General features: G+C 38.1%; 2 protein-coding genes across 2 annotated transcripts; one reads left to right on the top strand and one right to left on the bottom strand.

Moving 5' to 3' along the window:
• Positions 1 to 1,940: 1,940 nt before the first annotated feature.
• On the bottom strand, positions 1,941 to 11,052 carry scamp5a (secretory carrier membrane protein 5a). The gene is made up of 7 exons (XM_028586133.1): positions 10,909 to 11,052; positions 9,950 to 10,033; positions 9,682 to 9,801; positions 8,574 to 8,730; positions 8,380 to 8,481; positions 6,768 to 6,885; positions 1,941 to 3,268 (listed from the first exon to the last, which is right to left on the bottom strand). The coding sequence occupies exons 2-7, from the start codon at positions 9,954 to 9,956 to the stop codon at positions 3,080 to 3,082; spliced, it is 693 nt and encodes a 230-aa protein (XP_028441934.1). The 5' UTR covers positions 9,957 to 10,033; positions 10,909 to 11,052; the 3' UTR covers positions 1,941 to 3,079.
• A 2,144-nt stretch (positions 11,053 to 13,196) lies between these two features.
• parp16 (poly (ADP-ribose) polymerase family, member 16) lies at positions 13,197 to 19,539 on the top strand. The gene is made up of 7 exons (XM_028585582.1): positions 13,197 to 13,433; positions 14,345 to 14,541; positions 15,984 to 16,121; positions 16,206 to 16,412; positions 17,650 to 17,821; positions 17,919 to 18,063; positions 18,619 to 19,539. The coding sequence occupies exons 2-7, from the start codon at positions 14,353 to 14,355 to the stop codon at positions 18,752 to 18,754; spliced, it is 987 nt and encodes a 328-aa protein (XP_028441383.1). The 5' UTR covers positions 13,197 to 13,433; positions 14,345 to 14,352; the 3' UTR covers positions 18,755 to 19,539.
• Positions 19,540 to 22,426: the final 2,887 nt, after the last annotated feature.

Here is a 22,426-nt window from a genome sequence, read left to right on the forward strand (position 1 = left end):
ATCCATGGTTCTTCTACAGCTACAGCAATGTAGGACCTGTGTGCAAACTCATCAAATAAAAAACAGGATGCAACAAGAACTGTTTAATATCTATTAGGGTAAGACCAAATTATACAAAAGTAATACACAAAAATGTATTCCCCATTTACTTCACTCATGGAGACACAGCCTCCTCAAACATTTAATTTACCTAATTAGAGCATGTTTCTATTGAATGTGTTTATCCATGACAAATATTTTCCTCACCTCAAGTAATTATATATTTATATCCAGTTATGATATAATACATGATGATACATATCAAACAACATACAGTACATGTGGGAGCTAATGGGAAATGGCTTTCAGAAGCATTGATACAGCAGCATTAAATGTTAGTAGTAGTTTCCAGTACACTGCAGTTCCTGCTGCACGATACCTATACAGCTGTAGTTTCCATAATCACATTAACCGTGCTGTATATACATATGGCAGAAAAGTTTGGACTGATTCACAATTCACCTTGATAGCTTGTTACACACAGACAAGTAGTTTGTTCATCTTCACACTTCATTTATAGAATTGATCAGCTAAACTTTTAGCATTTGCTAATAGACGAGCGTGTGGGTGGTACAGTTTACAGGGTTCATAACTACTGTGTGTGCATCTGCTGGTGAAAATGTTGTGCATTTGTAAAATTATACAAGTGGTGTCAACACAGGCCCATTTTATTAATTCATAACATTTGACGTTATGCTTGTTTTTATTTGAAGCCTGCACAACAGGACCCCACTTGATCCTTATAAGTCTACTGTTTAATATATTTATGTTTCTATTGCTCCACTGTGGATTTAGTTTGCACTGATGTCAACAGGTGCCAAACATTATCTAAGTTTTTATTAAATTATAATAAAAAAAACAAAAAACTCAAAGTCTGTTACTTACAGCTATTGAAAGCCAACAAATGTGCTTCAAACTCATCCACACATCATCCAAAATACACATAAAATGTATAGGTTGGTACAAAAAACAACTAAAAAGTAAAACAGCCTATTGATACCACATCATCACAATCAGACAAGACGACTCACAGGTTTTGAAGTAACGATCATTCAGACATGATTCTTTACATCTGTTTCAGGTCTAATACTGTATTACTGTAATAACCATCTACTGAATCTTAAAGACGTTTTCAAAGAAGACTTGAGTGACACTGAAATCAATATGACAGTCTCTGACTGAACGGCGACACACAGATATTCCCTCTTTCAATTTCACCTCATGAAGAAATAACTGGCTTGAATTTTATATTTTCTTTTATATAAATATCATATTACACCTACTCATAGAATAACACCAACAGCCACAAAATGACACAATAAGGCCTGAAATCCAGAGCTTCATTTAAGCATTTACTGTACATGTAGGGGTAAGTGGGAGAATTTGCCAAAGGGGTGAAAACTTCACTTCATACAATGCTATGACCACCTACAACAATGACTATTAATATTTACTGTATGTCCAACCTACAATTGTTTTGGTTTTCATTGACTTTTAACCTGTACAACGTTGATTTGGAATGTTTTATCCAATGAACTGCAATCCTAAATACTGCATGTGCATCACTTTTACATGTAATAATCATTCATTTCACTGAAATCAACCTGCTAAACACATAACCAGTGTGTAATGACAAAACTAATGAACAATGGTGATTAAAAGGAGACAAGCCTGACATGTTGACACTCTTAGGGCTTTACCGATAAAATGTAAAACCCGCTATCACACCTTTCCTGAGAATGTTAAAAATGTTGAAAGGTTCACTGACGCAGAGCTACTTCACATCAGTGAAAAAAAACAAAATCAGGTCACCAAAACATGAATTATTATTATTATTATTATTATTATTATTATTATTATTATTATTATTATTATTATTATTATTATTATTTTCTCTGGGATTTAAAAGCTTTTGAGTTGGAAAAACGACATGCTCAATACATTTTGTGGTAGATATCACTTCCAGAAAATGTCTTCTGATTTAAATTATGTCAGAGACAAAGTATTTGGTCCTTTTATTCATCTTCCGGTTAAATTTGCAATTTTTAAAAATTTGAAATGCTGATTCTATTGTTGAGATTTTGGCCAAGTTCAACTTCGTATTTTTCAACAAAAAAAGTAACAAAGTTAAGATAGTAAGAAAGAGATTGGCCAGTATCTAAAAGGATAATATGTTCCAGAATAAATAACTCAAGGTTTAATTGTACCCTAAACTTTGTGGGAATCATTTGACATCATCTGCTTTCTTGCTGAGAATTAGATGAGAAGATAGATACCACTCTTATGTCTGTACAGTAAATATAAAGCTACCATCAGCAGCCGGTTAGCTTAGCTTAGCACAAGAGCAAGGCAAGCTATTTCCCTGTTTCCAGTTTTTATGCTAAGCTAACCAGCTGCTAGCTGTAGCTTCATATTAACTGTACAGACATGATAGTGGTATCTATCTTCTCATCCAACTCTCAGCAGAAAAGTAAATAATCATATTTTCCAAAATGTCGAACCATCCCTCTATTGAGACTTTTAAATTTATTTAGCGTTTGGTGACCTAAGGCTAATGAAAGTAAAACTCTTAACAATATAGCTACTACTTTACATTTAAAAAACAACATTACAACAGTAATTAAAAGATGTTTTAAAGTGGGACACAGGCATAGGCAGACAAGTCACTGTGCTGACCACAGGTGAACCTACCTGAATAAAAGTATGAAGCTCAGAGGATGGATTTTAGCTATATTATGTGTCTCCGTTCGAAAGCTACACACACATTGACCAGCTAAAGTTGAGCAGTTTAAGAGAGAAAAAAAAGCTTTTTAAATAACTGGCTGTTATTTTAGATGTGAAGCGACTTAAATAATTAACTCCCATGTGTGTCAGAATTCAATAAAAGTACACTTCCACCAAAAACATGACTTTTCTCTACATTGTTCTGGTTGAATTCAGCTTGTACAGAGTTGTAATGAAGGGCACCTAATTCTGATTTGTGTTCTTAATTGATCCCTTTTTATCTCTCCCACTCAGCAGCCTGGCACCCTCATCTGCCCTACATCGGGTCGTCGTAGTTGTAGGTGGGAGCTGCTGAGTACTGGTTTTGCTGCATGGCTCCCTGTGCAGCTCCCATGGCCGCCTGCTGAGCTGCCTCCTGGACGTGGGGGTTCTTCCAGGCCCCACTGGCCCACTCCTCCTGGGCTTTACCCATGCTGCCACCACTGCCACGGTATAAGTTATGAACCTGTGAAAGAAGTTGTAATATAAAAGGCCTTTTACCATTATTATTCTCTTTCAGGAAAAAAATATCTACAGTATTAAAGTCAAACTGAATTCAAATAATTAAAATAAATAAACTTTTTATTTTTATGTTTTTATATGCAGTGATAGTGCCCCCTTCATAAGTGTTCTCTAGATGGCATGAATTTTTTGTGCCACTGATGATATCATGTCTGTGTGGGCAGTCTGTCACGTTTTTTGCATTATATAAGAATTATGATGAACTATCAGGAAAATATATTGGCCATCAGGCACTCAAATAATAATCCTTATTGGTGGATTGGTTTATATTGGGAGGAGGGTGGAATATTTTGAACTAAGTCAGCCTTATAGCTCTGTGAGTGATTGAGATTTAGCTAGCTAACCTTCTACACATGAACAGAACTTGTATAACTATATAAAATATGTTTTTACAAATATGTTTCTTTTTATCTGACCAACTCTCTTCGTAATTTAGCCTAACTGGGTGGAATTTTATGTTAAAAACTTTAAAGGTCCAATGTGTGGGAATTTCTCCCATCTAACGTTGAGATCATATATCGCAATCAACTCTCTCGTGCCACGCAGTTCAAAGTATGTATTACAACTACGGTAGCCTTCACGCCGGTCTCTTGCTCTTTTAAATATCCTTTTTTTTTTTCAGGGCAAAGAGGAAATACTCCTGTTCCTGAAATTTGGATTTTGAAAACGTGTGGTCCTCCATGTTTCCTTCTTCAAACTTGCCGGGGCCGCGAAGCGACGATACCTATTAGCAGCACCTGTGAGTTTATCATGTGACAGTGAAAACGTGAAAGGCGGAGTAGTATATCCTGTATGTCCCTTACCGGCTAACGTATTTCAAGATGGCGCATGAATATGGAGCATCTCCCAAGGGGGTAAGCTCAAGGGGGTAAGCTTCGCTTCAGAACTCGAGCCATCATGGCGCCATTTTGTTGCTAACTGGCCATCATCTCCTGTTAGCATTCCGCTGACCGCCATTTTTTTTTTACGTCACTTGACTGCAAATAACTTTACATCTGAAACGTTTAAAGACTCTATTTGTCCATTGTTTATTTCTTAAAAAACACGACAATGTATAAAAGGCTCCATTACCTTGTACCTCACGTTATAGCTCCGTAGCAGATGTTTTTGTAAAAATAAGCTAACGATTGTGTCATAACCAAGTGACTTACTGTCGCACAGTAGAGGAATTACCGTATAGTACAGGAGAAGCTCGCAAGCAGTTTCGACTAACGTTAGCTGTTTTGGTTTAATTACTAATATTAACTAGCATGTTAGTTAGCAATAATTAGCCTGTGCTTATGTTATCTCCTACATATACCTACGCTCTCCGTCTCTGTAAGATTGGGAATGATTGAGATTTCTCTTGGCACAGCTACCAGAAGACTTACAACTTTCAGACACGTTGCTCACGTCACATTTACGTTGTCTCTGTCAGTTGGAGGCTGCGCAGTAAAGCAAGTGATCACCAGAAAAGTGCTTCTAATAGCCTTCACTGGTCTCCGTCCAGAGCAACGGGGTCTATTCGTCCATTTTATATATGTCAATGGCGTCTCCCCCATAGACATATATAAACTGGACCAACAGATCCCATTGCTCTGGACGAAGACCAGTGAAGGATATCAGAAGCACTTTTCCAGTGATGGCTGAGCGTTACTGCGCAGCCTCCAACTGAGAGAGACGACGTAGATGTTACGTGAGCAACCTGTCTGAAAGTTGTAAGTCTTCTGGTAGCTGTGCCAAGAGAAATCTCAGTCATTCCGAATCTTGCAGAGATGGAGAGCATATGTATATGTAAGGAGATAACATAGGAACAGGCTAATTATTGCTAACTAAAATGCTAGTTAACATTAGTAATTAAACTTAAGCAGCTAATGTGAGTCGAAACTGCCTGCGAGCTTCTCCTGTACTGTACGGTAATTTCTCTACTGTGCGACAGTAAGTCGCGTGGTTATGACACAATCATTAGCCTATTTTTACAAAAACGCCTGCTACGGAGCCATAACGTGAGGTACAAGGTAATGGAACCTTTTATACATTGTCGTGTTTTTTTAGAAATAAACAATGGACAAATAAAGTCTTTAAACGCTTCAGATGTAAAGTTATTCGCTGCCAAAGTGACGTCAAAATGAATGGGAGTCAATGGAATGCTAACGGGAGGTGATGGCTTGGTAGCATCAAAATGGCGCCATAGGAGCTACGCGTTCCGGGGAGAGGTTTACCCCCTTGGTCTCCTCCAATTCATGCAAACACGAATGTAAAATTTCAAGCCAATAGGAATACGTGGAATTGATGGTGGTGGTAAATATTCATGAAAAAGGACAAGTTTGTGAACGGGCAACACAGATTTTGATAATGAACAACTAAAAACATTACACACTGGTCCTTTAAAAATGAATGTCACTTCCTGAAAATGGAATTGAAATTGTCTTTTTTTTGGAAGGCGAGAAACTGTATATGACTGAATACTATGTCAATGACTTAAGTTCCCATCATCAATAAGGTTATATGATTATAGTGTTGGTTGTGTGAGGATTAAAATACTGTGCACTGACAAAATAACATCATATCAATTAAATGTAGGTTTAATTACACTGAACAATGATGTTTGGCTGATGTGAGGCGTCAATATTGGTTTGGTTTCCAGTCACTTCCACATTAGTGCCAACTCAGATAAATCGTTTGCTAGTCGACTTGGATACGAATCCCTGGTTAACATAACAAGTGCTAGGGTTAGCCTACTTCTTGCTGTTATTTTAGACTGATTTGCCATCACTGCAGTTGGACTAATGAAAGAGAAATACAGCTAATGCTAGCTCGACCCCCCCTTCTTTGTATAATGTGGCACAACACTGAGTGTGTGGGAGGTGGCAGTGATTCAGCAGTTGCTGAAATAACAAAAACAAAAAGTAATTTCCACTTGAAGGGAATCAGTGCTAACATTAGAAAGCTAGGTTAATTAGCTTTTACTTTCTCTGTCGAAGTTACGTAGCCTAGTTTGCTAGCTTCCACTTTTCTGGTGGAATACAAACTTAACAGCTTGATGAGTCCATAACCAACAACATGTATCAGGGTATGTAGGCTACAAGGTTATGCCGTACTACATACAGTGTCTCCTAGCAACACTAGACCTAAAATGTCAGTCAACCAACCACTGCCAGGTGAAACGCCCACCCAGAGGCTTGAAGCTGAGACTAAAGCTGGAGTTGTCTCCACAAATGTCAAAAACACCGTCTTATCCTCTTTTCAGAAATGGAAAATAATGCAAAATAGTAGTATAATAATATAATAATAATAGCAGTATCTTAATAGTTTATAATTTCTTACACAAGAATTTCAGTTCAACTTTAAAGAGCCTTTTTACCAAATGAAGCCCACAAAATGCTAATTTCTACTTCTGGAGAAGAAGCTAAAACAGTTCAGAGTTTCTTTTACTTAAAGAAGAGAAGAAATGTAAAGGTCACCTTTGCGAGGGCGGTGAAGGACAGTACAGCCACCGCAGTAAACATGATGGTGGGAATCAGCATGACCACAGCTGAGCCAATGTTGGTGCTGAAGAAACTGATGGTAGCTAGCCAGCCACTGATGGGAACAACAAAAGAGTTAGTAACATCTCACATGACCAATGACAATACAAAATAGTTTGAAAATATGTGTAATTATTAAAAGTTTTTTAAACTGTGCCTCCCCAGGGCGGCGTGGGAGAGTTCATTGGGGGGGAGCAGAGGCAGAGATATAACACAAAGATATTGCATGATGTGAAAGAGACAGGTTCATGCCAGTACAATTAAGTTACTTTCAAACCCTTAGCGCCAAAACTTGCATTCCTACTCAGTGTCATAACAGATATGATAGACATTTTGTTTTAGATTCAGTGTGAACTGTTTTTGAGGACAGCATTATCTCTCCATCAAAAGAAAAAAAAAAACCTGCTTAGAAATCACAGAATAAAGACAATAGATGACAGAGACAGAAAAATGTATCAAAGTTATGTGATAGTGGTCTGTACATCCATGGGCACATTGCAAACAGGGATTGCTAGTAGCTAATTCAGCATACTTTTAAATGGTCCCAATTTGCCAAAAATGTAAACAAATGTAGGTATACTGTCTGAGGCGGGCCACTGTTTATTTAAGTATTAATTCCCTGTTTCCTTGTTGTTTATTGCCTCATGTGTCTCTGTAGTCCTTACCTGCTTGTCTCACCCTTGTCAGTTTGTCTTTGTGTTATCAGTCCTTGTAGTATTGTTCCCACTATCATGTCATTTAGTTTCCTGTATATGTTTATTTATGTTGTCTATTCATTCCCTGTGTGTTAATGTTTCCCTGTTGTTGTGTGTTACCCGTGCTCTTTCTGTGCTCTCTGTTTTTCCTTGTTCTATCCATGTGTATGTTTTCATGCTTCAGTTTCCTGTTTTATTTTGTAGTCTCTCCGTTTCACCTGTGTCATGTTTTCTCACCTTTGTGATTGTCTGCCCCGTCCTGATGTGGTTCACCTGTTCCTGATCCTCATATCACCTGTCCCTCTTTACTACCCTTATTACCTTGTGTATTTAGTTTTGCTTTCTGTGTCTGTTGTTGGTTCATCGTTGTTTCTCCTGTTGGCATACCCTGCGTCTCTTTGGCCTTGTGGTTTTGTTTGCTTAGTCTTAAGTTTTTTCAAGTGGTTTTTGGATTTTTGTTAGACTTCCCTTTTTACCTGCCTCAGGACACCTTTCATTGTAAGCCTTTTCATTTAAATAAACCTTCTAAAACTGCTCACTGCTTCCGCGCCTCCACACTCTGCACTTTTGGGTCCAAGCCTGCTATTCCTTAGATGTGATAGAGATACTCAACATGCTTTGCCTGAGAGACACTTTTGCAAAATGACAAGAGGCCAGGGACCAGTTTATAAACAAACATTAATATTTATAAGATAAAATGAATATACAAAAGCCCCATATGGATTTGAGGACATGTGGTGCTTATCCCACAACCTCTGTCAGGGGGCACTTTTTTAAATTAACAATTTGTCACCCATCTGTATTTATGCTTCATGTCAAACATATTAGATATCTGTGTTTGTCAAAGCTCTTACCACACTCCCCAGCCTGGAATGCCAACACTCTGGATAATACTGATCACCACCTGGGCCATGAAGACGAAGAAGAAAGCCATAAAGTTGAAAGAGCTGTCGGTCCTGCATAGAGAGAATAATACGTCAGAAATAATGTGATCCAGCTGAACAGCAGGTAAAAAATGTTGAGTAAGCTCAGAGTAGGACCAGCTCACTTGAAGGCCTTGTAGATGGGCCTGAACCAGCACACGTAGGAGCAGGGGGTGAAGAGGATGAGCCACAGGAAGGCCATGCCGAAGTTGGTCACCCCGCCACCTCCACACATCCACGCCAGACAGCCAATCAGATTAACAGCCAGTGTGGCACTATTCACTGTCAACATCAAAGAGAAGGAGCAAGGATGACCAAAATATGGCAGACTAAAAACAAAAGCCTCTATAGTGAATACCCGACAGGCTGCATTACTCATAATTCAGCAGGATTGAATCACTATGATTTTCAGCAACTACTCAACACCAGATTTTCAGTTCTAGCTATAATGTAGCACACACAGCACACAGTTCCTACTCTACAAGTACCAAACATTTTGTGTAGACTAAGACTTATTAACCAGACTTACATTCTTGTTTTCAAATGGCAGAACCTATGTGATAATGAAAAAGATACCATGATGCTCATGTGAATATTACAATTTGACACATTACTATTATGTACTGTTATCACTAAGGGCTACAACTAACAATTGGTTTCTAAATTGATTAATCTGCCAATTGTGTTCTTCATTAATAGATTAGCCCTTTGGTCTATGTAACCACAAAAAAATGTGACAAGTTGCCCATAGCCCAAGATGTCTTCAAATTGCTTGCTTCTTTTTTTTCCGACCAAGATGCAAAGATATTCAATCTTCAATGATTTGCAACAAAGAAAAGCAGCAAATCCTCACATTAAATTAGCTAGTGTTGTTGTTAAAAATCAACCGGATCTCATGTTTTAAATTTGTAAAGATTTTGTTTCTCAAAACAAAGAGCAAATAGCAAACGTGTCAAACAAACATAGACACAATATGTCAATCCATGCATAAAAATGCACACAAAACACTGAAAATGTATTAACTGGCTTTATGCCAGTGACAGTGAGACCAGTCAATCTGGTCTCATGATGTTTTGGGTAAAACAACGTGACTAGTATGAAAGCACAGAAGCGGTGGACAAGTTCACAGCTTATACCTTATACCTTGAACAAAAATGTTAAAATAGACCTGGATGTAAAACTGTACTGCACGCCAACAGTTGATACACAAACTTTTACTGCATGTACACTCACAGATCCATAGGTAGTAGATCTTCTTGCACATTGTGCGATGCTGGTCTGGGATCTCATTGAAGTCTTGGTAAAAACATGGCTTGAGAGGGATGAATCGAGGCAGGGGAGGGAAGTTGTTTTCTAGGACACAAAGAAACAGTTCAACGTAGCTGCCGTGCCCACACACCAAATACATAAAGAAATCAAGACAGCTGCATGAAGGATTACAATTTGTATTTGTGCTTGGACTCTAAAATCACATGCACACAATGTAGTTAAGAAAGCTTACCTGCCATGATGACCGTTCAGTATTTTCCTCCACTTGCAAAAAGCAGGCACACAGACTTCAATCTCAGCTGCCTTCAAAACCAAACTGCAGAGAAAGAACAGAGCTGTTTTATTAAGGGCATGATCACTCGCTCACACTGCTCTCTTTAGGCAACAGGGCCAAAGACCTCCATAGCCCTTCCTGTGCATGCACACACTTCATTGGAATAAACTACTTAAGTTTAAATCCCAACATGATTTTATTAGAGGTGGTGCCTAGCCCTTTCAGGGCACCCAACCCTATTGCTGCATCATTCATTAAATCACCAGAGACGAACATGATTTTTGGCCACATTCAGTATTACAGCTGTGTAATCCGCGCGGTTGGAAACTGTGTGGCCTTGTCGCGATTCCTAATGTAGCATATTCATAACCCATGGGTGCAAAAAGGCGTTACAGGCCTACATAGTTAACAGATTGGACTTCATCTGATAACGATATTTGTTTAGCTCTTAAACCTCCCAATAGGCTATATTTGACTGTGTTTCTAAGCCACGTTTCAATGCATTTGATGGTGGATGTGGAATAGCCTGATAGCTCTGAAGGGCAAATTTCTGCCACAAAATAAAGCAATCTCTGCTATGAATAACAGACTGAACCCGGTTGGTTTTTATGCAGTGATGCTAAAACTGTCTTCTATGTGTATTTGTTTTGGGCGGAGGGCAGTGATGATGCAGTTGGCTAAGGCACAGTGCATCGTGATCATAAACGATGGAGAAGCGTCCTTCAGCCTGTGCGACACAGTGCATCGGTGCTTCCTCATCATTCGGACGCTGAGCAGGTCAAGCTCAAACTCCTCACAATAAACCACACAGGATACAGGTTTTACAGGTTTTACTGAAGCTAGAATTCCATTTATTGTAATAGATTAATTTCCCTCCTCCTGTAGGCTAATACATGTAAGTGATTAAAACGCCTTACCTCCAGTTTAGTCCGAGAATGTCGCTAGAATCCCTCCGTTTGTTTAAATAGCATCCTGGATTAATCTGCATTCAAACACATTGGAGGAAACGGCCAGATCTGGCGCTGCTCAGACAGAAATATGTTACGTTATTCTCAAATGATGGGTTTGGGAGTAAAAGGCGGTCACGTGACGTAAGGTCTTTTCTTTACGCACATCGGAACGGAATATTTCAACAAGCCCCGCCCCTGCCTGATGCTGTCCACAGTGCTGAAAATCAGTCAAGGCATTACACGATCTGATCTGATCTGATTGGCTGCCTGTTAGCACATTATTAAATATACTACTATCACAGCGGAAATGAAAAAGGTGTATCCTATGGCAGTGCTAATCTGAGGGATAATAATATCACAGCTAGGGGATACAACCTTTAGAGTTACATTTTTCAGTCCAAATAACATGGCAACGAAGTAGCAGCTATTTGTGTCGCACATTTCATATAGGCTAGCCTAAAGAAACAACTCAAAGAACTGTAAGTAAAGCATAAAATATAACAAATAGAAAAGACAGCATAAAACATTAAAATAGGCTACAAATAAACTGGATAACAATATTAAATAAAAAAAGGTAAAACAACTAAATAAATACAAAATTTGTAAAGATGTAAGTGCAAGGGGATAATGTTTAGTGCTCATGGTTTAGTGAAAGGCAGTGAAGAACAAAAGTTTGCATTACCACGTTCTAACATTCTAAATTATTTCAATAGATTATTTTATTATCATATTATAACCCTTAAAGGGTTTATGAATTGTAACTCATGCCTTTATTATCAGATGATACATTATTTACCAATACTTTATAGATCAGTAATAAACCATTATTGAGATCAACTTTGGGGTTGCCAGGTTGTGAAAAATCTCTCTCCTTTGACTTATAAAAAAGTGAGAAACTCACAACCTGGCAACCCAAAAGTTGCTCTTAAAAATGCTAACATAATTTATAAAAGTATTAGTAAATTATTTATGAACAATTTATAAACCATTTATGCTTCACACAAAAAGGGGTACAATATTTCCTGAGGGTAGGTCTTACATCTTCTGAAAGTTTGTTCATTTCCATGCATGTTTAGTTTGGAATGGTCAGCAGACTGCTAATGATATGAGAAGCAGAGAGGATTCATATGGCAAAAAATGTATAGACAAGCAACAGTATATTTTATTTTACTTAATATTTTAGATTAATTTACTTTTTCTTTGTTAGGACTGTAACATAATAATTCTGAATGAGCTCAAGATCCAGATCCAGATGGCAAGAATGAGAAAATAGTTGTCTGTCTTGCTGGAAATTAAAGCATGCACATGTTTTTCTAACTCAAGCATAAGCAAGTTTATTCTAATTCTAAGATCACATTTTGTAATTAAGTTGCTGGAAGATCTCAGCTGATTTGTCTGTGCAAGGTTCATGACAAATAAGATTGGTTTATCTTGGTAGGACTAGGAGTCAGTGTCAAGGTAAGCTTTGGGATGATGGATTGTAGGCTGTAAAAGGTTAGATTTTACTCAACACAAAAGATTTTTAAAATCAGACCTTATGTCAGCATCAAAATAGTCTTCAGGTAATGTGTCAGCGCTGAACTGTAAAAGTAGAATGTAGGCTATAGCATGCCCTGTTTTAGTCACAAGTTGACCTTTTAGTCTTGGATGCAAAAAGTGGTAGACCTATTTTAAGCGGTAAAATTAAACAGACACACACTGCCTGTATCTACCCCATAACTACAAAACCTGTGTAAGTATGTGTCTAATGATACTGATTTTTCTTCAAAAACATAAGAAAGCAAGATAAGTTCATGCTTGTTTGTGCCTGCTTTCTCTCTGTGGAATCTTTTAAAAAGCAGCTAAGAAGCCAGCTGTTTGGACAGGCATTTAGGTTTAGGCTGTTCTCCTTCTATGGTGTCTCATGGTGTTTAATCTTTTTATTTATGTTTTGACAGTAGGCCCTATTAGATTTTATTTCTTTGCCTATGAAGCACTCTCTCTCTGGTGTCTGTGAAAGGTGCTTGCTTGCTTTGCTTCTTTTACAATCTACCAAACCCTTTTTGTTTCTGCTTTTGACGCCCCTGTATCTGACAAAGTCTGTCCATGGCTCTGAGAAGCTATTGCGGCAGGGGAAAAAAATATATATATATTTTTTCTGCTGTGAAACTTAAAAAGCTCTCTGGACATCCAGTAGCGAGTAGCTTATGTGGAATGCTGCATTCAGGTTTCTTCGTAAATGTGTACGTTATTGGTGCTTCTGGCACATAATAGAACGAATATGAAAAACGCAAACAAGACATGTATTGACGTTATTATTACCTAAGTTAGCTGTGTGCTTTTCCGCTATATTAATTTACCGACACGGCCCTCTATTCGCTATCTGCCACGTTTCGTCCATGCGCGGAAATCGCATAATTCTACACTATTTCTACAGCACTGGCTTGAACGCAGCAGTTCGTTCAGCTAGCATTAGCTCTTGCTGTAGTGCTATGAGTTGAGCACGACTGAAGGTAAGGGCAAAAAATAATATACAACAAGTGTCTGTCATGTAAAAAAGGTCTGTGTGCCACAGGGATGTATTCCTAACGTGTGTTTTTTACATCATCAGTAACGTTACCCGGTGTCAGATAGCGATATATGATCATCTCTTCACTTGTTGTAGCTTAGCTAACGTAAGCTAATGTAGCTTCCTACTTTCCTATGCTAGTAAAGGGACAACATTACTTGCTTACCTAGCTACCTAACACAGCAGTAACATTGTGCTTAATTTGACTGTCAAGTGTTGAATTGCTAAATTAGTAGATTAGCTAATTTTAACCTGTTGGGTCTCTTATGAACAGCTTCAGTAGTTTTGTATACAGTTTATGGTTCACTAGTACAAAACAAGCTAGGTGTAATGCCTAATGTATTATTGTCAGAAAATGCCTTCCCTTCAAAGAGAAGATGAGGAGGGAGAAGACTTCAAGTCCAAGATTCTTTTATTGGTCTGGTCATAAGCACAACAATAACAAAAGCATTCGTTGGCAATGGAAATCTCAGGCCTATATATATACATACATATATATACACACACACACACACACACACAGAGGTGTAAACAATTTATAAGTGAAAGAATATAAAGATAAAGTGACAGTTCATACAGCCAAAATATAGGTCCCCCTCCTTACATTTTAAACTATGATGATGTTAGAGCAGAATTAGCACTAGTCATTTTAATTCATTAATCATGTAAGTTATTTGGTGTCTGGGAATTGTGATGGAGACAATCAAACAGGAACAAACTGATCTGGATAGGAGTACACATTTTGGCACAACATAACAGTGTTTAATTTCCGTTAGCACTCCCATACGTTTGTCATGAGGAACTTATTTTTTGACTTTGCTCCCTTGTGTGCTATCTTATCACCTCTGTTTGCAGTGCTGGGAATGCAGCCACCGCTCCCACCTGAGGCAGTCCGAGAACTGGTGTGCTCCTGTCTGCACAGAGACCCAGTAGCAGCAGACCTCCGCTGCAGCCTGTTTGTTGCCGCTGCACAGAACTACAAGAGGGACTCTTTGCTCAGACCCTTTCCCCCTAGATACATAAGTGGTGACAATAAGGACTTTGAGGAGCTGGTGAGATATATATATATATATATATATATATATATATATATATATATATATATATATATATATATATACATACATACATACATACATACACACACAGTTGACAGTTAAACACTTTTTAAACATCCTATATATTATAATTATACACTTTTGTTGCCAGCGGTTTAGACATTAATGGCTGTGTGTTGAGTTATTTTGAGGGGACAGCACATTTACACATTTACTGTTATACAAGCTGTACACTTAATACTTTACATTGTAGCAAAGTGTAATGTTGTCCCATTAAAAGATGGGACAACACAATGTACTCATTAACATTTTAGTGAGTACACCCCTCACTAAAATGTGAGGGGTGTACTCACTTTTGTGATATACTGATATATGTATGTATGTATATGTGTGTATATATATATATATATATATATATATATATATATATATATATATATATATATATATATATATATATATATATATATACATACATACACACACACACACACACACACACACACACACACACACACACACACACACACACACATAGTTGACAGTCAAACACTTTTTAAACACCCTATATTGTAGCAAATATCAAGCACAGACATAATTTGAAGTACCTTAATATTCAATATAATAAGTAAGCAATAAAGGCAGCAAGTAATTGAGAAAAACATGACTTTTTACTTTTGTTAAGAAAGAATGCCCATGCACACCATGAGTAATGGTGGTGGCATTATACACGTACACTTGGTGGCAGTGATGTGCTGTTAGAGGCAGCAGTTTGTCAGTAAAAAAAAGGTGAGAACAAAACTGCAAGATGATGCAGATAAAAAAAACATTTGGCTTTGCAAATGTTTAAAAGATATAAGAAATATATAATTGGCGAGAAACATAGGAACAATAAACTGTGTTAAAACAAAACTCAACACACGCTTTAGTGAAACACAGATTAGGACCAAAGATTTGAGATCTTTTCATCTTTGAAGGTGCTTAAAAACATAGAACTATGTAATTGGTGGGCCACCTTAAGTCACTGAGGTGACTCATCAAAAGTAAGTTAATATTACTCTTAGAAAGGAAAGGTTGAATCTTCTTATATCCACTTTACAGTATTTTTTATGATTTTAGGCTATTTGCAATGAGCATGTCCCCAACATTTTTGTCAAAAAATGCCAACACTAAAGGTGTTTAGAACATTGATTGGCAGTATACATATGCTGTATGTTACAGATTTGTATCTTGGTTTCTGTGGGCATGGTCATAATATAGTAACACTTACGTGGACATACATTTGTGATGACATTAATTCAGATATGACAGTCAGTTTGAGAGAGACACATTCAAAGACTATACAGCTTCCCCTACAGTGAAAGGGAAGATGAGACCTACTGTGGACAGGTGTGGCTACCGCTGTATGAGCAGTAAAAGTTAGTTTTCTTCTCAAGTTGGCAGATGTGCATTCTTTGCCTGGTGTGAGAGAGCTGGTGAGACTACGACCCAGAGAGGGAGATCATCATCTGGCTCTCACACACTGGATTCTCTCTTCAAAGAGCTTTGCTGTGAAGACATTACAGAAAGATGAGGTACATCAATACAAGTATAAATACAGAAATGTATTTTACTACTTGCTTTTGTCGTTTACAGCATGTTTCTTTGTTCTCTTCCAGTATGCCAAACTTTGTAACCTGACGGAAAATGAAGGGATTTCTGCACCTGTGCCAGACTTCCTGTTTGCGCTGGAGTACTGTGATCAGATGAACGCCAGGTTTGAGAAGATGAGGGAAGGTAGAGACATCTTCTATGCATTCCACGGGAGCCGCCTGGAAAACTTCCACTCAATCATTCACAATGGGCTGCATTGTCACCTCAATAAGGTTAGTGCAGTCATCACTGCTTCATCTCTTCTGTGGCACAAAATGGCGGTTTTATTATTGTGGAATATGTATGTATGTATGTGCAGTATGTATGTACGTACAGTATCTCACAAAAGTGAGTACACTCCTCACATTTTAGTAAATATTTCATTATATCTTTTAATGGGATAACACTGAAAAATTACACTTTGTTGCAATGTAAAGTATTAAGTGTACAGCTTGTATAACAGTGTAAATGTGCTGTCCCCTCAGAATAACTCAACACACAGCCATTAATGTCTAAACCGCTGGCAACAAAAGTACATCCCTATGTTAAATTCCCATAGAGGCGGGCAGATTTTTATTTTTAAAATGAATACAATTTTAAAAGTTATTTCATGGATTCAGGATACTATGCATCCTGATAAAGTTCCCTTGGCCTATGGACATAAAATAGCCCCACATCATCACATACCCTTCACCATACCTAGAGATTGGCATGGGGTACTTTCCATAAAATCATCTCTCAATGCAAATCAAACCAGCTATTAGGCTAACCGACATAAAACCATGCCAATCTCTAGGTATGGTGAAGGGTATGTGATGATGTGGGGTTATTTTAATTCCAAAGGCCAAGAGAACTTTATCAAGATGCATAGTATCCTGGATCCATGAAATAACTGGCCTTTAAAAATAAAAATCTGCCTGCCTATATGGGAATTTAACATAGGGGTGTACTCACTTTTGTTGCCAGCGGTTTAGGCATTAATGGCTGTGTGTTGAGTTATTTTGAGGGGACAGCACATTTACACTGTTATAGTAAATAACAGTGTAAATGTTTGGAGCAAGTCCTGACTAGAGGGATAGTGAGAGAAACAAAATGTGTCTCCTCTGTGCTTTCTGACCACAGTCAGAAATCTATTGCAGGAAAAGTTATCCCTCTAGTCAATTTCATGTTGTTTATGGAGAAGAAGGACCAGGAAATGAGTAGGGGGGAAATGCAATGCTACCAAGTCACAGCCAAGTGACGTCCTACGCCACGATATGTAGTTACATTTTTTGAGAGATGTACGTCAGGCTACGGCGTTAGGGTCCGGCGTAGGGTCGATATCTCCACATACCTACGTACGTACCACGACGTTGATTTAACGCAAAAGCATAAATCGGCCATAAGACTTCACGGAGCTGTTGAGATATCTGTTGTTTGCTAACCCAAAAGCTCAGTCAATCTGGTTTCTTTTCTGCATGTTTTGTGCAGAACTCAGTGTTTGGAGAGGGGACCTACCTCACCAGTGACCTCAGCATGGCTGTCCTCTACAGTCCCCACAGCAGCGGCTGGCGAGAGAGTCTCCTGGGTCCACTGCTCAGCTGTGTTGCCTTGTGCGAAGTCATTGATCACCCAGATGTGAAGTGCCAGGTGAAGAAAAAAGGTGTGTAAACCGTGTGACTCGCAGAATAAAACACATTTAAAGTCCTGCAACGCGGATTTTTTGATCGCTTTATGTTAAAACTCGTTTCCCATTTCAGATTCTGAAACCATTGACCGTCAGCGCTCAAGAGCAAAGAACAGCGAAGGAGGGGACGTACCGGAGAAGTACTTTGTAGTCACCAACAATCAGCTTTTGCGAGTCAAGTACCTGCTTGTTTACTCTCAGAGGAGGCACCTGTCCAGGTAAGAGTCACTTGTGGGTAAAGGATGTAAATGCTGGTAAAGTATTTATAAGCCACATACACAAAACATGTTTTTTTGTGTAACACATTTCATTATGAGTTGAAAAACATGCTAGTGCTGCCAGGCACTTGTTTTTTTTATTTTAGAATATAGGAACTACAACCATAGTACAATATAGGCCTCTTTTGTTTCTGGAAACAAAATAAAAAATAAGTACATGAGCCAAAAGTAGCCTGGGAAAACCCTGACGAACTTCCGGCAAATTTGAGATGTGCTCTGCAATTCCGTCTGGCCAAGAGCCCATTCAAGCCCATATCCAATTTTTTCAAATCGAGGCACCAATCACAACCATTGAGGCGGGCTTTACACGATGACGATAGCACAGCAACGTTGAAGCGTCATCTCCTATCCAGTTGCACCCAGAGGCATTTGAGCGGCGTCCGTTGGTGACGCCCCTTTGGAAATGGGCTGTGATTGAAGCTTCCCCAGACCCACTCTCAGTTACCTGGTGTCAACCAGGCTAAAACAAGTGGTCATTTTTCTTTTCTTCTTCAGACGTTCCCGCAGCACATCCTGGCTCCTCAGGCACCATTTTGCCATCATGATGAGTCTCTACCTTCTGCTGCTCATATTCATCGGTGCCTTTAACTCCAACACCTTCGTATCCTTTTGGAACAGACTGTTCAGGTGACAAGACAACAGAAGAGACGGCCTGGATGTTTGTTATCCCCCGTGCCTTCCTGATCACAGACTGACTGGAGGCTTGGCAAAGATAAAGTTTGATGCACCTTTTATACTGTTTTTCTCTCTACAAGTGTTCTGTATTTGTACAAATGAAATGGGTAATAAGACAATGCTGCATTTTGAAATTGTTATGCAATTTTTCATCTGTAATTTCTTTGGTTTATTAAACACTGTTTTGTCCCCGATAATATCTGATGTGGGTTTAGTCCTGAGAGAACACAGTCCTACTAACCAAAGGGTTAAAAGTAAAAAACATCATGTTGTTGAAATAAGTGTACAGCAAAGGGTCAAGCATTAAGTTGTCTTTTTTTTTTTTTTTTTTTTTGTTAGGTCTTAAGTTCTGAGACATATTAGCACATTAACTGATCGCATTGACTCATTAGCGCCAGTGACTCCTGATCTGTTGATCAGGCACTAATGACAATGTGTCGCAGTTTAAATTCTTACTTTGTAATGTTATGATTTTGTGCGACTCAGTTATGGGTAGGACCTTTTTATAACCCATTATTTAAGTGTAACTTTAAGGTATTGAATATAATGGTAAGGTTTAATAAAGGAAAAATATGAGGTTATAAATACATGCATTTGGATCACAAAAAGGCTAATGATAACCTCATTTATAATAATTTCAGATATGCTTTTAATAAACTGTATATTCGCTTAGGCAACACCTTCTGATTGAATGAATTTGTTACAATTTTTGACACCAATAAAACAATACTTTTTAAGTTGTTTGAGTGAAATTAGTTTCTTACAAAGTTCATTTAAAAAATCTTCAAAGTGGTAGTGGTTGACTTAAAATGCATATTACACAATATTCTGAGAGATTACTCATGTCTCAGAGAAAGCTCTGCAGCTGCATCCCGTACATCAAAATTTATTGAAGGTCACTCCTTCATAGTAGTCTGTTGTACTTTTCTGTTGTTTTGTGTTGTATTCAAACTTTAACATGGGTTTCCTCTGACAGGGGCACATTTATTACTGCTGGCACGCAGACGGCCCTTTGTTATCCGTTGTTTTTATCAGTACAAAAGAAAAAGTGACGTCTATATGGGATTGATAACAGAGGCGGCCTGCTTTGGTGACAGATCCTGTCCTGGAAACAGGAAAGTCTGTGATGTTTTAGCGTTAAATATTATATCTATTTTTTCTGGTAGGTCTATTATAGCCAGATTTGTAAACAATTAAGAGTACCTTGTATTTAACAATTATTTCATTCATTTAAGCATAATTATTTGTCTAATATTACAGACACAGGACAGTGAGCTGCACACTCCTGTCTGATTAAACACCAGATACAGTATTATTTAGATATCACAGTAATTTAGTGATGCAACTGACTGTTAAAAGTTAAAAGAAGATGAAAGAAAAAGCAGGCCTTTGTTTTGGTATAAAAGCAGATTCCTTATTGTGAAATGTTTCAGATGAACTGCTTCTCCTCTTCAGAAACAACTCACATTTGAAGGACACAGAACAAACTGCCCATTGTTGGTCGACACTTTATTCCCTTTCTGTACAAGCTTCATTATTGCTGCCTCATAAACAGTCTGTTATTCAATAACCATCAACTGTCGGGGGCAGCAACGACAGAGGGGACTCGAGACGCTTCTCTTCTCCAAAATGGGAACAATTCGATCAGTGCTAGACTGATATGATGGTTACATTTACTACATTGCTGTACCTGAATGATTCCACTTCGTTTCTCTGCCCGGTTAGGATTGTTTCTACTTATTCCAATGCAGGTCTCCAAACTGGTTCACTCATTCATGGTTCAACATTCACAATAATGTTGTGAATGGCTGTGATGATGTTAAGCAGGTATAATGGTTACCTTACTCAATCAACTTAGTTTAGCATGTTAGCATGCTAACATTTGCTGATTAGTAGTTAACATTAAGTACAGCTGAGGCTGATGGGAATGTCGTTAGTTTTGCAAGAATTTGGTCATGAACCATAGTATTGGACACAATGTTGTGAGCTGATGGTGGTGCTACATGAAAACTCAGAAGATTTATTCTAAGGGGGGCGTGAATGTCTCATTTGAGTTTCATGGCAATCCATCCAAGTTGTTGAGATATTTCTGGGTGTACCAAAGTGACAAACGGATAGGGCCATCTCTAGAGACATGCTTCAAAACTGTATCTTACACTTTTGCATTTTGGGATTAGTTGAGACCAAATACATGGAGTTTGATCATTTTCAATAGAGAACTTTTCAAAGCAGTTGGATTTGTGTACTGATGACTTGAATCTTATTAAACGTAACTTTTTGTCCATGAGGGGAAATGTGTCTTGCAGGAAGGTAAAAACATAGAGCACACACAGGCTTAAACATAAGATACACAAAACATACAATACACTATGTAAAAACAAATGCTAAAATGTATCACACAAGCTCCCTAATAACAAGTGGTATACTGTAAACTGTCAATCCAGTCATCAAGGGTAAAACACAGCCAATGTTCCCACTAGATCAATAAAACCAAAGAAAGTACAGATTTTTATTCCTCATGCTTTAATAATAAATTGTGTTTTACATGTTTATATTCATGTTTACATTGCATACAAAATAAGATTGTTGGAAAAAAAAAGTTGAAGTTATACACAAAGTTTATAGATAGCTGCCTTTTTGCACTTTGCTACATGAACTCGTGAAGATTTCCTCTCTTTACAAAAGGTAGTTACTTTGTTGCGTTTGAACAGGCTGGGACCAAACACAGAAAATGCCCATCAGGATGACTCTACAGAGTTAAAAAAGAAGAAAGAAACAGAGTGTTAGATTAATGATTGAAGTGCTTTAAGGCAGTACAGCATAATGAAGAAATACAGGTTATTAACATAGCTTTCTTGTGCTTTTCTCCCACCTACCTGTAGGTTGTTGTGGCATATAGTATTATGAGTGGCTGTCAGGTGATTGTGCACACACTTCCCAAAGTGGTGTAGACAGGAGGAATCAGACGGGGTGCAGGTCTGAGGGCATGATGGCAGTTTCAGCAGCAGACAGCTTGAACAGGAGGTGTGTTGGCAGGAGCCCTGACATTCTATCTGCTCCAGAGAGACAGACCTACAGAGCAGGACATTGAGATTTCTGTTAGAAATGCAGCACAAGAAGATATTAAAGGAAAAAAATGTATTCTTTTTTTAGTTACTTGGCAGCGCAGATTTCCGAGGGGTTGGCCTGACAGTATTCCCTGGTGCACTCTGGGTGACAGCTCTCTGGATCCAACGATTCAATCACTGCACAAAACATTTTAAACACGGAATAAGAAACAATTCACAAGGCATATTAGATGCATCAAATTTAATATTTACATCTTTTCCTGTGCAACAAAACATTAACATCTGTAATCTCGTACTACGTCTGATACAATATCGATAACGGTGACAACTCTATTCACCATGAGGAGATAAGAGGTGTAATTATGGCTTAACTGTTAGCAGAAACCTTTGAATCAAAGGCAGCTTTGACCACACTATCAGTCTTCACAGCTCTTAAACAAGATATACCACATTGGCACCGTTCCCACTACAATGATACTAAATGATACTGACTTTCATAGGAAAATCTTGTTCTTTTTATTTTTATTTATTTCATGGCTATAGTTATTAGTTTAAAAAAA

Source organism: Perca flavescens, chromosome 8 (assembly GCF_004354835.1).
Source record: "Perca flavescens isolate YP-PL-M2 chromosome 8, PFLA_1.0, whole genome shotgun sequence".
NCBI classification, from domain to species: Eukaryota; Metazoa; Chordata; class Actinopteri; order Perciformes; family Percidae; genus Perca; species Perca flavescens.

What these genes read in the sequence shown, in the direction of transcription:
- scamp5a (XM_028586133.1), bottom strand. An exon ending in CCCATCTACAAGGCCTTCAA is followed by an intron (nt 8,482 to 8,573) that starts GTGAGCTGGTCC and finishes CTCTCTATGCAG; the next exon opens with GACCGACAGCTCTTTCAACT. An exon ending in ATTCCAGGCTGGGGAGTGTG is followed by an intron (nt 6,886 to 8,379) that starts GTAAGAGCTTTG and finishes TGTTCCCATCAG; the next exon opens with TGGCTGGCTAGCTACCATCA.
- parp16 (XM_028585582.1), top strand. Translation starts at nt 14,353, where the DNA reads ATGCAGCCACCGCTCCCACCTGAGGCAGTCCGAGAACTGGTGTGCTCC. An exon ending in AGACATTACAGAAAGATGAG is followed by an intron (nt 16,122 to 16,205) that starts GTACATCAATAC and finishes GTTCTCTTCCAG; the next exon opens with TATGCCAAACTTTGTAACCT. An exon ending in CAGAGGAGGCACCTGTCCAG is followed by an intron (nt 18,064 to 18,618) that starts GTAAGAGTCACT and finishes TTTCTTCTTCAG; the next exon opens with ACGTTCCCGCAGCACATCCT.